The sequence below is a fragment of the Nothobranchius furzeri genome, chromosome 2 (genome assembly GCF_043380555.1).
Source record: "Nothobranchius furzeri strain GRZ-AD chromosome 2, NfurGRZ-RIMD1, whole genome shotgun sequence".
In the NCBI taxonomy this organism is placed as follows: domain Eukaryota; kingdom Metazoa; phylum Chordata; class Actinopteri; order Cyprinodontiformes; family Nothobranchiidae; genus Nothobranchius; species Nothobranchius furzeri.
The window spans coordinates 95,639,712-95,659,335 of NC_091742.1; the positions used below are offsets into that span (position 1 = coordinate 95,639,712).

At 45.2% G+C, this 19,624-nt stretch overlaps 1 protein-coding gene across 1 annotated transcript; it reads right to left on the bottom strand.

The window, feature by feature from the left end:
- Positions 1 to 126: 126 nt before the first annotated feature.
- Positions 127 to 19,110, bottom strand: LOC107395475 (uncharacterized). Its single transcript, XM_015974870.3, has 11 exons — positions 18,711 to 19,110; positions 15,574 to 15,706; positions 15,377 to 15,486; positions 8,705 to 8,931; positions 8,501 to 8,556; positions 6,555 to 6,667; positions 6,051 to 6,283; positions 5,825 to 5,966; positions 5,424 to 5,653; positions 5,288 to 5,343; positions 127 to 1,951 (listed from the first exon to the last, which is right to left on the bottom strand). Exons 1-11 carry the CDS (start codon positions 18,931 to 18,933, stop codon positions 865 to 867), a joined length of 2,610 nt encoding a protein of 869 aa, XP_015830356.3. The 5' UTR covers positions 18,934 to 19,110; the 3' UTR covers positions 127 to 864.
- Between the last annotated feature and the right edge of the window lie 514 nt (positions 19,111 to 19,624).

Sequence of the window (19,624 nt, forward strand, 5' to 3'; positions counted from 1 at the left end):
GTTACCTCTCAAAGTTAACACGAGGAAATATATAATTAAAATAGATTTAGTCTCAGATCTAGAAATCATTTAATGTGCAACTAAATCCAAACGTTTACACGCACACACCGAGAGAGAGAGCCAAAGAAAAACGTGACAAATTTATTGGTTAATAAAACCGTGTCAGTTACATGAATCGGAACGTTTAAATAACAGGACTGAAGCAGCAGCTTTTCCTAAGTCTGGTATTTAGGCTAAAAGGAGAAACAACAGCAAACTGTTGAATCAACCCGATTTTCTCCACAGAGAAAAGTTATTAGACATCACCTAAAAGTTCTAGATTTTCAAAATAGAAGTACCAGTGTTGAACAAAACTGCTTCAGATTCAGAAGATCAAAGTCTAGGGTTCCTGTTACAGAAGCTTAGAGGAATCCAGATGTTTGGGTTCTGCTACAAACACGAACTTCCTGAAAAAAGTCTCGACTTGGTTTTTACCAGACACACAAAGCCAAGAGGGCTCGGAACAAAACCGGCAGCTAACATCCTGAAAGGAGCTGCTGGGTGGGAGAAGGATGTAACAGCTATAAAATATCTAAAATAACCACCTCCGACCCAGACAGATCAGATGATGTCATCAGAACAGACGGATGCTGCAGTCCAGCCTCAGCCAGGGGGCGGGGCTTCCGGTCACAGAAAATAATTGAGATCATGGAGAGTTTTCAGACCCTGTGGAAGGGATCACACACACGTTGGAGCCTTTCCATCAGGAGGATGCCCCCTGCTGGCCGTGCTTTTGCGTGTGCGCCTGCTGCGCCGCTATGGAGAAAGAACCTCCTGCTGCAGACGTCACAGCTGAACTCGTTCACCAGAACCCAACGCCGGTGCTTACTGGGGCCCAGGCTCCCCCTGCTTGATCCCCTTGTGGGTCAGCAGGTGGAGTTTGAGCTTAAGACTCGAGTTGAACGACCTTTGGCAGGTCTCACATTTGCCTTGGGGTTCGTCGGCGTGGACTTCCTTGTGTTTCTGCAGCTCTGACGCGTTTGTGAAGGTTTGGCTGCACACTCTGCACCTGTGGGAAGACGTGTGACCTTTGTGACGTTCCTTGTGCTCCTCGAAGCCCCTGATGGACAGGAACACCTTGGTACAGATCTTGCACGCGAAGACCTTTTGGTGAGTCTGTAGATGTGTCCGTAGAGCGTGTGAAGAGTGCGACTGGTCTCCACACACCCCACACAGCAGCTTGACGTCCCCGATGTGGGTCCAGGCGTGTCTGACCAGCATCCTTTTGGTGCCATGGTGTAACCGACACAAGCGACAGGACCAGCCCAAACGCCGAGGCACCTGACCGTTTGGGTTTGTGACACCTTCCCTCTCCGTCACCTCCATCGGTTCCACGCCTTCGTTCCGACCCGACCTGTGATCAGACGTTGGAGGCGACGGAGACGAGGGCCCATCTCTGGTGCTACGGCTACCTTGACCATCGTCTTTAGCGGTGTCCTGACTGATGGCCTTCACAGGAACCTCCTTGACACTGGCAGGCTCTGGGTTTTGCGCTGCTTTGGGATTGGACACCAGAGGCTTCTGAGTGGACAGCCTGGTGGAAACGGAGTCGGTATCATCCCCGTCCTCACTGTCCTCTGTCTCGTCATCGTCCAACACATCCTTGTGTAAAAGATGGACTTGTTCTTCCTCCTCCACCTTGGGAGGCGGGCTCCTGGGTCGATCTGGCTTGTAGGCAGTAGACAGGCAGTGCGAAGACACCCGGGTAAGTACATCTGAACCATCACTGTCCTCACTGTCTTCAGTTTCATCGCCCTCCAACTGCCTGCTCTTGCGGACGTTTGGACGGTGGACACGTTTCTCCTCCATCCTTCTCACAGGTGCAGCGCTCGTCTCGTCCTTCGTACGGTGGTTGGCCGAGTTGTCTTCCGTGTCCTCTTGACGGGACGTGGATGTGCTCTCTTGAACGTATCTGGAACAGACGAGGAAGGCTCGTTAGACCAAACTTCACATTAATCAACGGTTTGGCTTAAGCTCCGCCCACCAGCAGGTAGTAAAACCAGGGATTTCAGTAGTGATGATGATGTGAAGCCTTTTGAACCAACAAAGCTTTACAATCCAATTGTATTGAAAAAAGGTTCAAGGTTCGATGCTTCAAAACTCTGTGAGGACACCTGCTGGTAAAAGTTTGTATTTCATTGTATTGTCAGCCAATTCTACTGAAAACGAATGGTGTATTGAACTTTATGGACAAATAAAGCATTAAAAAGCTTCCTCAGGATCATATAATAAAAGTATCTTGAATTTGAACATTACATTAAATGTACTAAAATTGCTTTTCTTGGTGTGAATACTTGAAATGAAACAATGTTTATTTTTATGGGATACGTGATGAAATATATCTAATTTACACATGTTAACATTCTCTACATATTCAAATATTTTACTTTTCACATTTCTATTGGATTATTAGGCAGGAATAATTAGCTCAATTTATGTATCTTTTTTTAGAAATAGAGTAACAAAATGAAGATTAGAGAATTCACATAAGGATAGGACATACTAAATTCCATTACACGTACAACCAAACTGAAAAGCTCATCAACTATTATACTAATTACCAATAAAAGAAGAAAAATCATACCAAACGAGATTTTAATTTAATTAAAGGAAAATGACAGACGGTCTAAAAGCTATAGCCCTACAACATGCACCAAGTATTACTACTATAAAGGTAATTTACTAGACTAGACCAAATACATTTTCAAACCTTATTTGGAGAGATTAAACTGGAACATTCCCACATCTCAGAACGCCCTCTTTTTGCTACAGGGTCCATTTTTGCGGCTCGGTGTTTAATCACTGAATACTGAATCCTGAACCGTCAATCTCACCCCGGCTTTCCACGGGAGCCGTCAGCAGCACGTCTTGCTCGCGTAAGCTGCTGCTCGGCCCTTCCCACGAGACGCGAAGCAGCAGGGGAGCAGCTGTCACCGACAGAGCACGAAGTCACACGAGTGACTTCGTCAGTAAACACAACAACAAGCAGGAGAAAACTACAACATGGTTTGTGTTTTATGTTCTGTCCGTTTTATAATCGCCAATACGGACCTGAAAAACAAAGGAGACCGCTAGCTAGGTGATAACTTCTCACGGGGACGCAGTTAGTAACCTTTTTTAAAGTAAAGCAACCGGAAGGCAGTACGTTCTTTATTCTGAAAATCTCGGGAGCTTCTCTCCATTTCCGCGTCAGATTTTCTGTCTTTCCTTCCCCAAAAATGTCGAACTTGACCCGTTTCAGAGGCGTCGCGCGTAGAAAATAGAACCGGCGCGTAAAGGCCGCGACATGCTGCTCCTGAGACGCGGCCGACTCGCGCTGCTGACGGCTCCGGTGGAAAAGGTTCTGTTGACCACAGCGGTTCCTATCAGCAGCTATGACGTGCTGCTGCAGTAACGTGCTGCTGATGGCTCCCGTGGAAAGCCGGGGTCAGGTCAAACAAACCTGTATGGCAAGCCAAATGAGCATTTATTCTGATATCAGGATATCAGCCAGAATTGTCATGAACATGTAAGCCATTTCTGTCCACTAGTTAACTAGTTAGCCATGTTTGTGTCAACTAGTTAAATATCGAGGGTGAAAATGTGCCCACTAGTTAACTAGTGACAGCAGAAATGTGCACTAGTTAACTAGTGCACACATTTAGGCTTCAGTAGTTAACTAGTTGACACAAAAACTGCTCACTAGTTAACTAGTAAAAGCAGAAATGCATACCAGTCAGCTACTTGAAGGTATTTGTCTCACTAGTTAACTAGTGAGGGTCAAAATGTGCACACTAGTTAACTTGTGGTAGACATAAATGCGCACTAGTTAACACACTGAGCAATACTAGTTAACTAGTAAAATATGAAACATTTTAACTAGTTAACTAGAGAGAATTTAGACCTTACTAGTTAACTAGTTGATATTTAGGCTGTCACTATTTAACTAGTTGACACAAAAACTGCTCACTAATTAACTAGTAAAAGCAGAAATGCATACCAGTCAGCTACTTGAAGGTATTTGTCTCACTAGTTAACTAGTGAGGGTCAAAATGTGCACACTAGTTAACTTGTGGTAGACATAAATGCGCACTAGTTAACACACTGAGCAATACTAGTTAACTAGTAAAATATGAAACATTTTAACTAGTTAACTAGAGAGAATTTAGACCTTACTAGTTAACTAGTTGATATTTAGGCTGTCACTATTTAACTAGTTGACACAAAAACTGCTCACTAGTTAACTAGTAAAAGCAGAAATGCATACCAGTCAGCTACTTGAAGGTATTTGTCTCACTAGTTTACTAGTGAGGGTCAAAATGTGCACACTAGTTAACTTGTGGTAGACATAAATGCGCACTAGTTAACACACTGAGCAATACTAGTTAACTAGTAAGATATGAAACATTTTAACTAGTTAACTAGAGAGAATTTAGGCCTTACTAGTTAACTAGTTGATATTTAGGCTGTCACTATTTAACTAGTTGACACAAAAACTGCTCACTAGTTAACTAGTAAAAGCAGAAATGCATACCAGTCAGCTACTTGAAGGTATTTGTCTCACTAGTTAACTAGTGAGGGTCAAAATGTGCACACTAGTTAACTTGTGGTAGACATAAATGCGCACTAGTTAACACACTGAGCAATACTAGTTAACTAGTAAGATATGAAACATTTTAACTAGTTAACTAGAGAGAATTTAGGCCTTACTAGTTAACTAGTTGACATTTAGGCTGTCACTATTTAACTAGTTGACACAAACATGGCTAACTAGTTAACTAGTGGACAGAAATGGCTGACATGTTCATGACAATTCTGGCTGACATCCTGACATCAGAATAAATGCTCATTTGGCTTGCCATAAACCTGCACCTCTCGGTTTGCGTTGCTTTAAATGTTTGAAACAACGTGTGAAGCGGTCACGCGGGTGGAAGGGTGAACGAAGCATCGTTGCTCGTTGGTCACGTGACTTTCAGTAAACAAATCAAGCTCCGACACAGTGCTTTGCTCTGCGGTGGTTCGTTTTGGTGATACAAGCTTCGAATCCTGCGTGTCACAGGTAACATCACTAGATTTCAGGACCAATCCAATTCTCCCGACCCAAACGACAGAGCTCATTCAGCAGCAACGTTGGGTTTGACCTCTGACCTCAGAGCGCTCCACCCTAGCAGCTAGCGTTAGCGTCCAGGAGAGAAGCCGACCGTCTGGATTTTACCACCAAGATCTCAAAACCGTTCCTCAAACCAAACTGGGTTTGGCTCAGACTTACGTGGGGGAAAGCCTGGACTGAACCTCTTCATCGCTCTCCTGGGCGTTCTGTTGTTCCTGAAACAGTTAAGATTCCCAAATGAGATTCCAGAGTTCGGTCTCCTAGCAGCAAACGTTCACGCACATAGGAAGCGGACCTGGAGGCGGACGTAGAGGACAGAACCCCCGGCAGAAGTGGTGATGTGGTTGATCTTCTCTGGAGTCAGGTTCTTTACTCTGATCGGACTCACTTTTGAGCCGTGACCAGTCAGAAGGTCAAAGTCCTTGTCCTCCAGCAAAGGGAAGGTGGCCCTCAACAGGGTGAAGAATTCCAGCTCCCCCAGGTTCCTGGGACACAGGAGCTCGATGATCTGTTGACTCTGAAACTCTGAGAGGGAAACTCTGTTACAACAAGAACCAGTCTGAAGTGGACCTTCACTGGTTCCATCAGAACCCCAAACACCAGCATTAGCCTCCTAGCCAGAGCTGCTAATGAGAGGCTAAACAGTTCCCTCAGACCCAGATCTGACTGAGGATCTGAACCAGGCTTTAGAAGTACCAGAAGGTGGCGTGACATCAGAGGACGGTCCATCCAGGATGCAGATCTTCAGATTCACCAGGTTTTCCATTTCAGGGGTGGTTGGGTGTGAAGTGGAAGGGAGAGCCGCAGGAGCAGTGGCTCCTTCCTGAGGAGGCGTCTCCTGGAGGTTCACCCACAGAAACAACAAAAGCTTAGCTCCTCTGAGAGGGTTCAGCTAGAAGAAACCTAGAAGATGCTTCGGTACCTCCAGCTGGATGTAGATGGTGGGACTCTTGGTGGAACAGCAGCTCCTACAGATGTCCTCTGGGGTCAGTCGGTCTACTTCCACAGGAGGTTTCCTCCTGCCCTGATCAGCGAGAACCGTAAAAGGTCGATCTTCAGCCAGCTGGGGGAAGGTGGACTTCAGCAGCTTCACGAACTCCTCCTCCTTCAGGCCAGCAGAACACTTCAGCTGATGGAGCTGGAACTTCTCACAACCTGAGACACCAGCCAGTCATGGTGCACGCACGCACACACACACACACACACACACACACACACACACACACACACACAGAGTCATGGTACACACAGTCATAATAAACACACACGCGCACACACACACACACACACACACACACACACACACACACAGAGTCATGGTACACACAGTCATAATAAACACACACGCGCACACACACATGCATGCATGCACGCACGCACACACAGTCATGGTACACACAGTCATAATAAACACACACACACACACCGTGTGGGAAGGCAGCAGCGCTGCAGCTCTCCTCCAGCAGGCGGACCTCCAGGTCGATCAGACTCTCGGTGGTGATCCGGCGTTGGGAACGCTTCCTCAGGTTCCCCTCAAATCTGGGACAACATGGAGAGGAGTAGTACAGTCAGGTCCATACATATTGGGACAACATGGAGAGAAGTAGTACAGTCAGGTCCATACATATTGGGACAACATGGAGAGGAGTAGTACAGTCAGGTCCATACATATTGGGACAACATGGAGAGGAGTAGTACAGTCAGGTCCATACATATTGGGACATGGACACAATGCTAACATTGTTGGCTCTACACACCACACTGGATATGAAATGAAACAAACAAGATGTGCTTTAACTGCAGACTGTCGGCTTTTATTTGAGGTATTTACATCAGAATCAGATTATCGGTGTAGGAATTACAACAGTTTCATATGTGCCTCCCTCTTGTTAAGGGACCAACAGTAATGGGACAGAATAAGAACCATAAATCAAACGTATACATTTCAATACTTGGTTGCAAATCCTTTGCAGTCAGTTACAGCCTGAAGTGTGGAACACATAGACATCACCAGACGTTGGGTTTCATCCCTGGTACTGCTCTCCAGGCCTCTACTGCAACAGTCTTCAGTTCCTGCTTGTTCCTGGGGTGCTTTCCCTTCAGTTTTATCTTCAGCAAGTGAGATGCATGCTCAATCGGATTCAGGTCAGGTGATTGACTTGGCCATTGCAAAACAGTCCACTTCTTTCCCTTCAGAAAGCCTTTGGTTGCTTTTGCAGTATGCTTTGGGTCATTGTCCATCTGCACTGTGAAGCGCCGTCCAATGAGTTCGGAGGCATTTGGCCGAATACGAGCAGATAATATCGCCCGAAACACTTCAGAATTCATCGTGCTGCCATACATGCCCACGCCATGACACTTCCAGCACCATGCTTCACTGATGAGATGGTATGCTTAGGATCTGTCTCCATACTCTTCTCTTCCCATCACTCTGGTACAAGTGGATCTTGGTCTCATCGGTCCGTAGGACGTTGTTCCAGAACTGTGAAGGCTTTTCTAGACGTTGTCTGGCAAACTCTAATCTGGCCTTCCTGTTTTTGGGGATCACCAATGGTTTACATCTTGTGGTGAACCCTCTGTATTCACACTGGTGGAGTCTTCTCTTGATTGTTGACTTTGACACAGATGCACCTACCTCCTGGAGAGTGTTCTTGATCTGGCCAACTGTTGTGAAGGGTGTTTTCTTCACCAGGGAAAGGATTCTTCCGTCATCCACCACAGTTGTTTTCCGTGGCCTTCTGGGTCTTTTGGTGTTGCTGAGTTCACCGGTGCGTTCCTTCTGTTTGAGAATGTTCCAAACTGTTGTTTTGGCCACGCCTAATGTTTTTGCCACCTCTCTGATAGGTTTCTTTTGTTTTTTCAGCCTAATGATGGCTTGCTTCACCGATAGTGACAGCTCCTTGGATCTCATCTTGACAGTTGACAGCAGCAGATTCCAAATGCAAATCGCACACTTGAAATGAACTCTGGACCTTTTATCTGCTCATTGTAATTGGGATAATGAGGGAATAACACACACCTGGCCATGGAACAGCTGAGAAGCCAATTGTCCCATTACTTTTAGTCCCTTAACAAGTGGGAGGCACAAATGCAAACTGTTGTAATTCCTACACCGTTCACCTGATTTGGATGTAGATATCTCAAATAAAAGCCGACAGTCTGCAGTTAAAGCACACCTTGTTCGTTTCATTTGATATCCATTGTGGTGTATAGAGCCAAAAATGTTAGCACTGTGCCAATATTTATGGACCTGACTGTATATGGAGGATTCTCAAAATTAAATTCAAGACTTTTAAGACTTTTTAAGACCCTGCGGATACCCCGAGTAAGCGACCATCCTGTTCAGGTTTAGGAGAAAGGTGCTCAGCGTACCTGGTGGAGGGTGAAGCTGGAGCATCGTCCCCTTGGGCCTGGACTCTCTCTGGAAGCTGAAACATTTGTTTCATTATTTCATGAGTTTTTACTTAAACATCCGTCTGCAGACCTCTGGGCCCCTAAGCCAGGCCCCGAGGCCTCTGGGCCCCTAAGCCAGGCCCCGAGGCTTGTCCTCAAAGCTGGTGTGGAGCAGACAGTCACCTTAGGTCGGAGGTAGAGGTCAGATGTCCCGGCAGCCCCGTAGACCTGCTCTGGTGTCATGGACCCCACTGTCAGAAGCTGTAGTTTCCCGCTTTTGTTGGTTACAAAGAAGTCATAGGGTCCATCAGCTGCCAGAAGAGGAAAGCTGGACCTCAACAGGCTAAAAAACTCTGCTTCCTGTAGGCCCGCGGGACACTGCAGCAGCTGAAACGGTAGGCTTTTCATCACTGAAACACAAAGGAAACGTCATTCAAGTGGCTGGAGCAAAACTGTCCAACAACACATACGCCTTACAGCTGAGGACATCCCAGGGACCAGAATCCCAAAGTCGTCAATATGCCACAACTGGTCTAGGGTGGTGCTGAAGCGCTCGTTTCCTGCTGACATCGGTTCTCCCAATGCTCTTCACCAGGCCAGCAACAGGTGTGCCGATGTCCAGGACAGGCGCGTAGATGTGGTAACAAGGACGTCCACGTATCGGGACGCTTCTTTAACCATGTAGCATCATTAAAGACTAGCGTTTGTGACGCTACAGCAAGCTGTTGTGTGCTAAGGGGAACAAAATGGATTCAAGCCCCCGCTAGCTGATTCTACTCGCCAATCGGAGGCAGTAGGCGAGAATTTCAGCTAAACAGTCTCTAATGTGTGGGCGGGGCCACATTAGGAGACAGGAAAACGAAACAATGACCGAGATCTGAACAAAACGTACTCTTTCGGGTCTGGTTCGTGCCTCCCCAAAGTGAAAGTGGCTTGTCTGTAAACGGCTCAAAGGGTCACTAAGCTCTGCAATTTGAGCAGTGCTGATGCTGAACAGGGGGTGGGGGTGTCTGTGCAGAGGAGGCATCGTCTGCAGACCCGTTGGCCCTGTAGGCAACCTGCAGCAGGCCAGTAGAGGGTCTGTGACATGAAAACTGGAGACAGCTGCTCAGCACAGTCAGTGCAGGTATATCCAAGTCAGGCTATAATAATAATCAAGCTAATACCACCCCCAGACTTGGAGCTATTATACTAGTTTGCGTAAAACAGTAGGTGGCATTACGCCCCCTTTCATGTTGGTATTCTCCAGGTTAGCTTATAGCAGCACGTGTGGTAAACAAAGTAAAACAGGATGTGAACAATGGTCAAATTGTAAGTCAAACTTAAACAGAGACCTGTAGTTGTGACATCATCAGAAGACCGCTTCCATGGTCCCGTCCCTTCTAGGAGGGACAGTGCCCAGGCCCCAGAGCTCGGCTAAGGGGGAACATTGTTTCTATCCAGAATGCGTTATCTGGGTATCTAAGCTCGACTAGGAGCAGGGGTCTCATTTATCAAACATTGGTAGAATCCTTACTAAAACCGTACTGAAGGTCAGCAAAAAATGTACTTACGCCAAGTAGGTTTGTGATCTATCAAACATGGAGTACGCACAGCTTAGGGCTGGGCGATATGACGATTTTAGACCGTTTTACGATCTACACATCTGACGGTCTGTCATTTTTGAGAGACCTTTTTATCACGATTCACAGCTCTGCTGTTGAATTTCTGCCTCTGAATGAAAATGGAACTTACCTCAGGCGAATGACACGCCTTTGTTTGACCCTTAACCAATCAGAGTGAGTCATAGTAATATATTAGTGCCCCGCTTGTTTTCATTTGTGTGTGAACAAACATGGCTTCGCCGCGGCTGAGCGACACGTTCCGAAGAGGAACGCAGGGTTTCCTTAGCGCGCGGCGCTAACAACTTAGTGACGTGACATGTCTCGGAGAAAGCGTAAAAACACGTTGGACGCTTCTTCTGAAGCAGGAAAATAACACCGCTTCTTAAGCAGAGCACGACGTCGCCTCGGCTCGTCCACCCTCTGCCGAGCCGGTGTCGGTACCGGACTGAGCTCGGTCACTGGGTCGTTGGAGCTGCCCCGTGACTGCCTGATGGAAAACCAGCGGGTTTCATCAGACTCGTAGTTTCTTGTTTTTGTTGGGGACCCCCTGTATTTTACCGCTCCCTCCTGCAGTCTTCCCCTATTAACATTTAAAATGATTCTGTAAATTCGTGTATCAATAGAAACAATATCTGCCTCTGCCAGCTGCAGTAAATGTAGTCTCCAAATAATAAATAAGAGGTGCATTCATCTGTGTATCTCCTTTGATCCGCATTAGTGATATTTTCAGCATCAGAACAGTGAAGCAAAGAAAGATTCCTGAGTTTGTTAGTAATTTTATTTATTAGGTGCATCTAACCTGTTCTATTTTTCTCTGAAATGAGATCAAATCAGTGCTTCTATGGGTTGTCTCCACTCTGCACTGGAAAATTTTTTACTTTATTTAGAGACTTGTTGCAGAAAATATTCAGAATGTGCAGTTATTTGCTACCACAAGCGATCTCTGGTCCAGCCGCACATCAGAGCCGTATTTGAGCTTAACTATCCACTACATGAGCAACTGGGAGCTACATAGTATTTTGAACAAGTTAAATGTTTGCACAATACGTTTGCAATTGACATGTTTGCACTTTAAATATGTTTACGATTTTAATTTATGTTAAGTTACTTGAAAAACGAGGACAACTGATTTTTGTAATTGTTTCTCAGGGCTTTTATCATCTCTGGTGTGAGTTTAAAATATAAGTGTGTTAGCACTGTGCTGATTATCCCTAATATGAATAAATGTTTATTCATTCAATGTTTCTCTTCTTTAATACGCAATTGAAGTTATGCTATTCATGGATAAAAAATCGTGATAAAATCGAAATCGTGATAAAATATTGGAAAAATCGTGATATTCTATTTTTGCCATATCGCCCAGCCCTAGCACAGCTGCACGCAATCTCCATTTCATAAATCAGAGACTAACGAGAATGATTCTCAGCTGCATTTTAGTCACATCCCGCCCTCACCACGCCCACTTACTGCCATAAATAGTCAATGCAAAGTGCCTTGTGGATCTCGTGCATATACATAAGCCGGCTGTTGCAGCGCTCCGCCAATGACGATGGCGACCGTAGATCAAGGCAGATCAAGGAAGCTCAATTTCACAGAAGCAGAAATTGAGGTACCTGTGGGTGAGGTGGAAAACCAAAAGGAAGTGCTTTTGCAAAACAAATAATGAAAATCCATGGAGTGACACAGCGCTGCTCAAGCCGTCAAAGTTGTGAGTAGAGCTGAAACAACTAATCGATTTAATCGATTATAATCGATTATTAAAATAGTTAACAACTTTTTTAGTCATCGATTAGTTGTTTAATAATCATATTTTACCGCATAAAGTCTATTTTTTTGCCGCTAGTGTGTGGCAGTAATGAGCCACTGATCTACCAGTGGAGCCGTAGAAGAAGAAACGAGCCAGTAAGTGCCCTCGGTTTTCACGACGTAACACGTTACTGACGCGCATCTTGCTGTGAGAGATGGCAGAACAAGAAGAAATACGGAAGAAAAATAGAAGCGACAAAACAAGAGAAACCTCACGAGTATGGGAGCACTTCACTCTAGATGCCATGAAAAGACGGGTGACCTGCAAAATATGCAAAAACCATCTAGCATGGCACAGAAGCACGACTTCCCTAAGTGAACATTTGAGACGAAAACATGTGGGGGCTGATGCAGCAGAGGAAAGTCCGGTAAGTAACAGAAAATAAACAAGCTAACGCAGATCAAATTTGGGAGCTGAGTTCGTTATAGTGGATGTTAAACATGTTTTTTTGCCGCGTCAGTCTACCGTGTTCTACTTCTGATTGACTAGATGCAATCGTGAATCTCCTCCGTGTTGTGTATCATGCGCTTGCCAAATTTAGCACGTCTGTTTATAAGAATGTTCTCGTTAACAGAAAAACGGCACAAACCCATAACTATGTTCCTCATTCAAAAAAGGACAACTCCGCGGAGAAAAATATACAGACGAGCTGTGTCCAGGCGAATATAACGCGGCATAGTTGTACGCTTTCAATTTTTAAATACAGGAGAAATTCAGAAAGTCATTTTTTTTTACTATTAAAAGGCTGTTTTACTAACGCTTTAAAACGCCTCACAACACATTTTTGTCAAAATAAATGATCACTGTATATTGTTAATTAATTCAAATAATGTAATATGGATTTAGTGTTGTAGTGTGTGTGCTGCTTTATTTTATATGTGTACTTATTTCAGTTTATTTGTGTTTCTTATGCAGAAAAAAACAAGTAGCGATGGACAACTACATGGGGAACAAGACACTCACCCCCCAGAAATGCATACCACTTACAAACTCTATTCTAGATTCTACATTATTTTTTATGGAATTTACCTCTTATATTTTGATGCCAAAAAATTATTCTGGACTGATATTTTGCACTGTTTAGCTCATTTTACACCGCTGACTGTGTTCATGTGCAATAAAATAGATTGCAGTCAACTGCACAATTCTCTTATGTTTTTCTTTTTCATAACTGAAATGTATTCATCACTTGTATAGGTTAAATAGCTAAACAATAACAAACCGATTAATTGATTAATCGAAAAAAATAATCGACAGATTAATCGATTATGAAAATAATCGTTAGTTGCAGCCCTAGTTGTGAGTTCGTCAGAGAGATCTGTGGCGAATATAAAATATGGTCAGATTAGGATTCGATCCACAGACTCCCGAGTGAAAGTCGCGCATGCTAACCAGTGTATGTGTGTGTTTGTGTGTGTGTGTGTGTGGGGGGGGGGGGTCTTGCTCTGTGTGAAAACGAAGCGGTACAAGTGATAATGCTGCAGGATTTCATAATTGTATCTACTCAGCAGCAGCACTGCAGGTGCTCTCCATGTCCAACATGTGTGTAAGCCAGGTCCTTAGTCAGCTTAAAGTTGCGCACATTTTTCTACTACGTTTTCTTTCATAAATCCCAAAGTTTGCGTGGAAAGTTGCTTACGCAGTTTTCAGACCCCATTTTGTGCGTAAGCAAGCTTGATGAATGAGGCCCCAGGTCAGCTAGCTTCAACTTCAGCCAGAACAAGGTGTAAACAGGCATGTGAAGCGTTTGACTTCAGGCAGTGATTTGGTCCTCTGACGCTCCATGTAAATGCACTGATTGTTTCAGAGGGGCAAATAGTCTAGCTGCCCAGCGGGGTGCTGTGCGTGACAACGGGTGGAGGGAGCAACAGATCTTTGATGTGGCAGGGGTGGTGGAGTTGAGTTGAGGGGTTCTTTGATCTTCTGATCAGTGTTAAGGGAGGAGACAGATTGAGAGGAAGTAGAAGTCATCCAGGCTGCTGGCTCGGTGTTTTAGGGTGGGTGTGTAAAGCCTGCCGCACACGAGAGCAATCTGCTGAGCAAACGGCCTCGAATGGCACATACATACACACGGCACTGAATGCACATGCGAGTAGCGAATGTAACTTTACTTTCTCTTAAGCCATGGCGGACAACGTGGACCCCGGTGGAGTGCGAAAAAGACAGAGAATGTCAAAGGTGTGGGACCATTTTTCACGCCGTAAGGCGGAAAACGTAGTCCAGTATAAATACTGTAAAATGGATTTAGCCTACCACAACACCACATCCTCCGTGCTGCCGCACATGACCAGGAAACATCCACATGTAAATGTCTCTTCTGCAAGCGGACTCGGAGGTCCGCTATATATTCTGCAGACACTGCGTGACTTTTTCGTTTGTAGCACTCAGTTTCAGCTCGCACCGTACGTCTGGTAGCAACACGTCGGATCTAAAAATGTGCTAAAAATAGCAGTTTTTACACGACACGACGGACTTTTTACCGTGTTGTTATTGATATTTGTTGTCCCTCGGGGTTTCTGCAGGAGGACACGGGTGTTTATGAGTGACGGAGGAAAACGAAAGAAAGTAAATAAATGTTTTGTGATCAGTATAATTTGATAAAACCACGGCAAACACGCTTTCTCAGCAATCCTTGTTATTGTGTGAGACAAAAAAAAGTGTAGAAATTAAAACAGACGTGTGTTAATAGGGAAACAGCCGGCGAGCCATGTTTGCGCATGCGCCGTGAGCAGTTCTGGTTCTGTTTGGGCCGCAGCCGCTCGCAGCGCTACTTCAACAGTTATCCTCCTAGTTTTTGTCTGGCTTGCAGGCTAGCAGATTCTCGCACGAGGGGAAAATCGGCTCAGGTTGTATACTTATGTTTTGCACAGATATTTGTTTACTGTGAAGTAAAGTTAAAGTGCTGAAGTTTTGAAAACTAATTTTGAATAAAACTTGAAGAATAACTGGCAATTGCTTGCTCATTTTGAGAGGTCTTTCATATTTTATAACATGCTATTTGATATAATGGTTTACAAACACAAAAGGGTAATTTATTAGAGTACTCGATTAATCGATAAGACTCGATAAAGTACTCGATTACAAAAATATTTGATAGCAGCAGCCCTAATCACCATGATTTCATCCGGGTTCATTTTCACCAATAGATGCTTCTTATTTTATTTTAAAAACATGTCGGACCCAACATGCCACCGCCAAAAGCTCTTCACTCACAACAGTCCTTAGGACAAAGTCAAAGAACAACACATTTCCTCAGACCTGCTCTGCAGACGCTGACAAACCCTTATGAAATACTGAAAACCTATCAAACACGCCCGAGTCTTCTCTTCCACGTAGAGGATTAAACCTGTTATGGGTCCTTATATTAGCCTTTAATGTCTTCAGAGCAGCTCTGCAGTCAAATATCTACGCATCGATTATTGGATTGAGTTCCTCAGCTCTTACTTTTCTTTGAAATGGTCTCGATCTTCCAGTCGTTTAGGAAGCAGATCCTGAGATCTATGGGACTGTCCAAGCTTCTGACCACATCAGTCTGACATGTTGGAGTCGAGAACCTACAACAACAAAGATCATCGTCAATTCATAGCAGAATAAATAAGACTTACAAAGGAGACATCCATCGATGAGAATGTTTCTTTCACCTTGAATCCATGTCGTAATCCTGCTCCGTGACACTTTGACTCTCCACTCCCTCGAAGTTTGTGTGGATTTCCTCCTTCACAGCATACTTGGTGTTGAAGAAGCTCCCAAAGCTCTGGGTGATCTCCATGTTGTCTAGAAGACAATAACACCACTAAGATGGCCTCATTATGTGACAGAAACAACATGTGATGTCTGTGACAAGGTCTGGTGTACCACAGGGTCCTACTCTAGGCCCGGTGATGAGTTGGGAAACCATCTCTCAGGATAAAACCAATATGTTTTTTTGCAAAAACGATTTACTGTAATTTACCTAATTAAACAATCTATACCCCCTAGGCTGGAGGCAAGCAGCGTTGGGACAGGGACCTCACGAGAACCAACACAAACCTCCAGGTGATGGGCAGCACTGGAAACGCTGAAGGCCGCATTGTTAGAATAAAGGTCCTGCGTTAGGTGTGAGGATGGAGAACACCACCGCTGATGGTAACAGAGCCCTACGATGGCAATGGGGTCTTCTGAGATCTGTGGGACTCGATCAAGTCTGACAGAAAATAAAACTGCGAGTTCACAGATGATGGGTCAGACGGTGTTGGTGATATCGTGACTGGAGTGTGGGCGCTGTTGGACTGTCTGGGCTTGTGTGACTTTTAGGTTTTTTCTTTTACATGTACTTTTTCACCTTTGTTTACTTTACCTGAGTGTGAACCTTTGTTTACTAATACCTGAGAGAAAGTGGAAAAAGGATGGCGTACAGGTCTCGCGTGAGTTGTTCAGAGCCTCTCTGGTTGCTTGCCAGGATGCTGTGAGGGCTGCCAGAACGGCCTATTTTGCAGACATCATTGAAACAAATTCTAAGAATCCAAGATTCTCAACAAAACACTGAACACTGTTCTGGTGTATCAGGAGCCTAGCTTCATGTCTCCTACAGCTGCTGGAAACTCTGGAGATTTTCACAAATTCGTTGTTCACAAAGTATCAGGCATTAGAGCAGCTATTTCTGGTAACTCTGTTGCCCCTGTTCCAGTTCCTCCATCACCACCCACCCTGAGCTCCCTCAATACTGTTTCATACTCTGAGCTGAGTAAGCTTGTTGCGAGGCAGAAGCCATCTGGCTCTCCACTTGACGTTCTGCCGCCTCGTCTCTGGAAGGCTGCCTTTCCGTGTCTTGGCCCTTCACTTGGTCAGATTATCAATGGGAGCCTCAGCACAGGTGTGGTCCCAGCTGCTTTGAAAGCAGCAGTTATTCGGCCGACCCTGAAGAAACCTGGTGCTGATGTCTCTGTGATAGAAAATTACAGGCCTATCTCTACCCTGCCTTTTACATCGAAGCTGCTTGAGAAAGTCGTTTATCAGCAGCTGGTCTCACATTTAGCTGACTCTGATCTGTTTGAGGTTTTCCAATCAGGGTTCAGGTCTGGCCATAGCACAGAGTCAGCTCTACTGAGGGTCCTAAATGACATCTATCTATCACTAGATCAGGGAACACCTGTGCTGCTTCTGTTGTTAGATCTGACAGCAGCCTTCGACACAGTTGACCACGCGATTCTACTCGATCGCTTGGAACGATGGGTTGGGATCAAAGGGTCAGCTCTGGACTGGTTTAGATCGTATCTCCACAACAGGACATTCTGTGTTAAACTGGGTGATGTTTTTTCTTCTTGGGAGGGGCTCCGCTGGGGGGTCCCGCAGGGATCTATCCTTGGTCCTCTTTTGTTTGCCATTTATCTGCTTCCTCTGGGGTCAATCTTTCGTAAACATGGCCTATCATTCCATCTGTATGCTGACGATTGCCAGATTTACTCTCCATCGTGTCAGGAGAAAGGTCACTCTATCCAGTCCTTTGTCTCCTGTGTTAACGAGGTGAAGTCTTGGCTAATGGCCAACTATCTACATCTGAATGAGGGAAAGACAGAGCTCATTGTTTTTCACCCCAACAGCAGGAATGTGGATCGTTATGTTGATCTTGGCCCTCTTTCTCCCTACTCAAAACCAGTTGTTACCAGTTTGGGGGTGAAACTTGATGTAGGACTTAAATTTGATGCTCACGTCAATTCTGTGATCCGGTCCAGTTTCTTTCACCTGAGACGCCTTGCAAAAATCAAGCATATGCTGTCGAGAGCCCACCTGAAGCGGGTACTGCATGCCTTTGTAATTTCTAGGCTTGACTACTGCAGCTCTCTATATGCAGGGTTGTGTCAGTCATCACTGCCTCGCCTACAGGTTGTGCAGAACAGCGCAGCCAGGTTCCTGACTGGGACCACATCAGTCTGGTTCTGGCCTCGCTGCACTGGCTTCCGGTTTGCTATCGCTCACAATTCAAAATCCTCGTCTTTGTTTATCATTTCCTCCAGGGTGGTGGTCCCCCTTATCTAGCCACACTCCTGAACAGACACTCCCCATCACGCGCTCTGCGTTCCTCTGAACAAGGCCTGCTCGCTGTCCCTCGTTCTAGGTGTTGTACTCGCGGTGACCAGGCTTTCTCAGTCCTAGCACCGTCACTCTGGAACCAGTTGCCACCCTCAGTCAGGCTGTCCCCATCTCTGCCAGCCTTTAAGAGTCACCTAAAAACACACCTCCTCCGCTTGGCGTTTCCTGAATATGTTTGATTCGGCCCTCTTTTATCTTGAATTTCTTTGACAGTTTTCATTGGTTCACTCTATCCCTTGTTTTACCCATCTGTCCTGTACTAGAATGTTTCACCTTTTTTTGTAATTTGTATTTTGTAATTTGAATAGCTTTTATTTCTGAATTGCTTTTATTTTTGATTTATTCACTATATTTGTACTTCTACTGTACCATGTTCAGCGCCTTGGGCTTCCTGACAGGGTTGCGGAAGGCGCTTTATAAATAAAGCTTTGATTGATTGATTGATTGACAACCTGAACTACAATAGCATCTGGATTCCCTTGTGTGTCCTGGTCTGTACCGCTGTGGGACGAGCTTCTGGCGTGGTGGTCTCTCTGCTGTTTTATTAAAAATGTCTACTGTATCAAGTCAAGATGTTACCAACTAAACATTAGAGAAGCTGCACCAACGTGGTCTGCGTCACGACTTCTGTGCTTTTTATAAAGTTCTGATTCAAACTTTTCTGTTTTTAATTTAAAGAATTACATCCAGAGAGCATGTTTGATCCCACCTTTTGGCTCCTCTTTGACCCGAGGCTGCAAGAGCTCCAGCTGGACCTTCTGCCGTTGGATCTCCTCCCTGAAGCCCGACGCCTCCGCCTCGTAGTCGCTAATGACCTTCTCCACGGCCGCTAGGATGTCCCGCGCGGCCGTGGTCAGCTTCTCGGTGATGATTCCTCTCATGAGGTCGGTCCTAGAAACGTTCTCAGCCCAGACGGAAGAGACGAGCTCCATGGTGATGTCTGTGTAGCTCCAGTTTAGCTGCTTAGCTTAGCACCAAAACAGGCGCGAGCCGGAAGTGAACACGTGACCCGCGGAAGGAAACGGCAAAGCCACGACGACGACGACGGAAAGCGTTACAGCGTTGCCGCCATTTTGGATAGGTCTCTTCACTCTCCAAACCCAACAGGAGCCAACAGGGTGAGCAAATATGCCCGTTTTTTTAGAGCCTACGGTTCAAACACCGGTGTTGTAGCACTGTAGTTATCCCCACTAGATTTTGTTTCCCCTGCGTCACGCGCCGGTGTTATGTCAATTTGAGTTCCCTCTTACAAAAAAATAACCCTAACCCTTACGCTAACCATAACCACACAATTTTAATGTATGAAATTACTCTGTGTGGGATGACTTTTATGTTTGTTAAAGGGTTATGGTTAGGGCAAGGGTACCAAGCCGTTTCACCCTCATCCACTAGGGGCTGGCACCAGAAGTGAGCAAGTCCTCATGGACTCTCATGTTAAATATATTCATGTCACAGCAGAAATAAACGTCTTTACAGCCTTTTTCAAAAATCATTTTAGGTTTAATAGATCTAGTTTACATCCATGATAACTCTGAGGGGGTGGATGTTTTTGTAACTCTTCTGTTTAAGTGTAATTTCATGTCTCTTCGGGTGCTGTCCTGTAACTGTCGTGGCCTGCGTCTG

Excerpts from the sequence above, each read along its gene's own strand:
- LOC107395475 (XM_015974870.3), bottom strand. The coding sequence starts at position 18,933 with ATGGAGCTCGTCTCTTCCGTCTGGGCTGAGAACGTTTCTAGGACCGAC. Across the intron at positions 15,487-15,573 it reads GATTACGACATGGATTCAAG|GTTCTCGACTCCAACATGTC; the intron begins GTGAAAGAAACA and ends TTGTTGTTGTAG. Across the intron at positions 5,344-5,423 it reads TCCTCTACGTCCGCCTCCAG|GAACAACAGAACGCCCAGGA; the intron begins GTCCGCTTCCTA and ends TAACTGTTTCAG.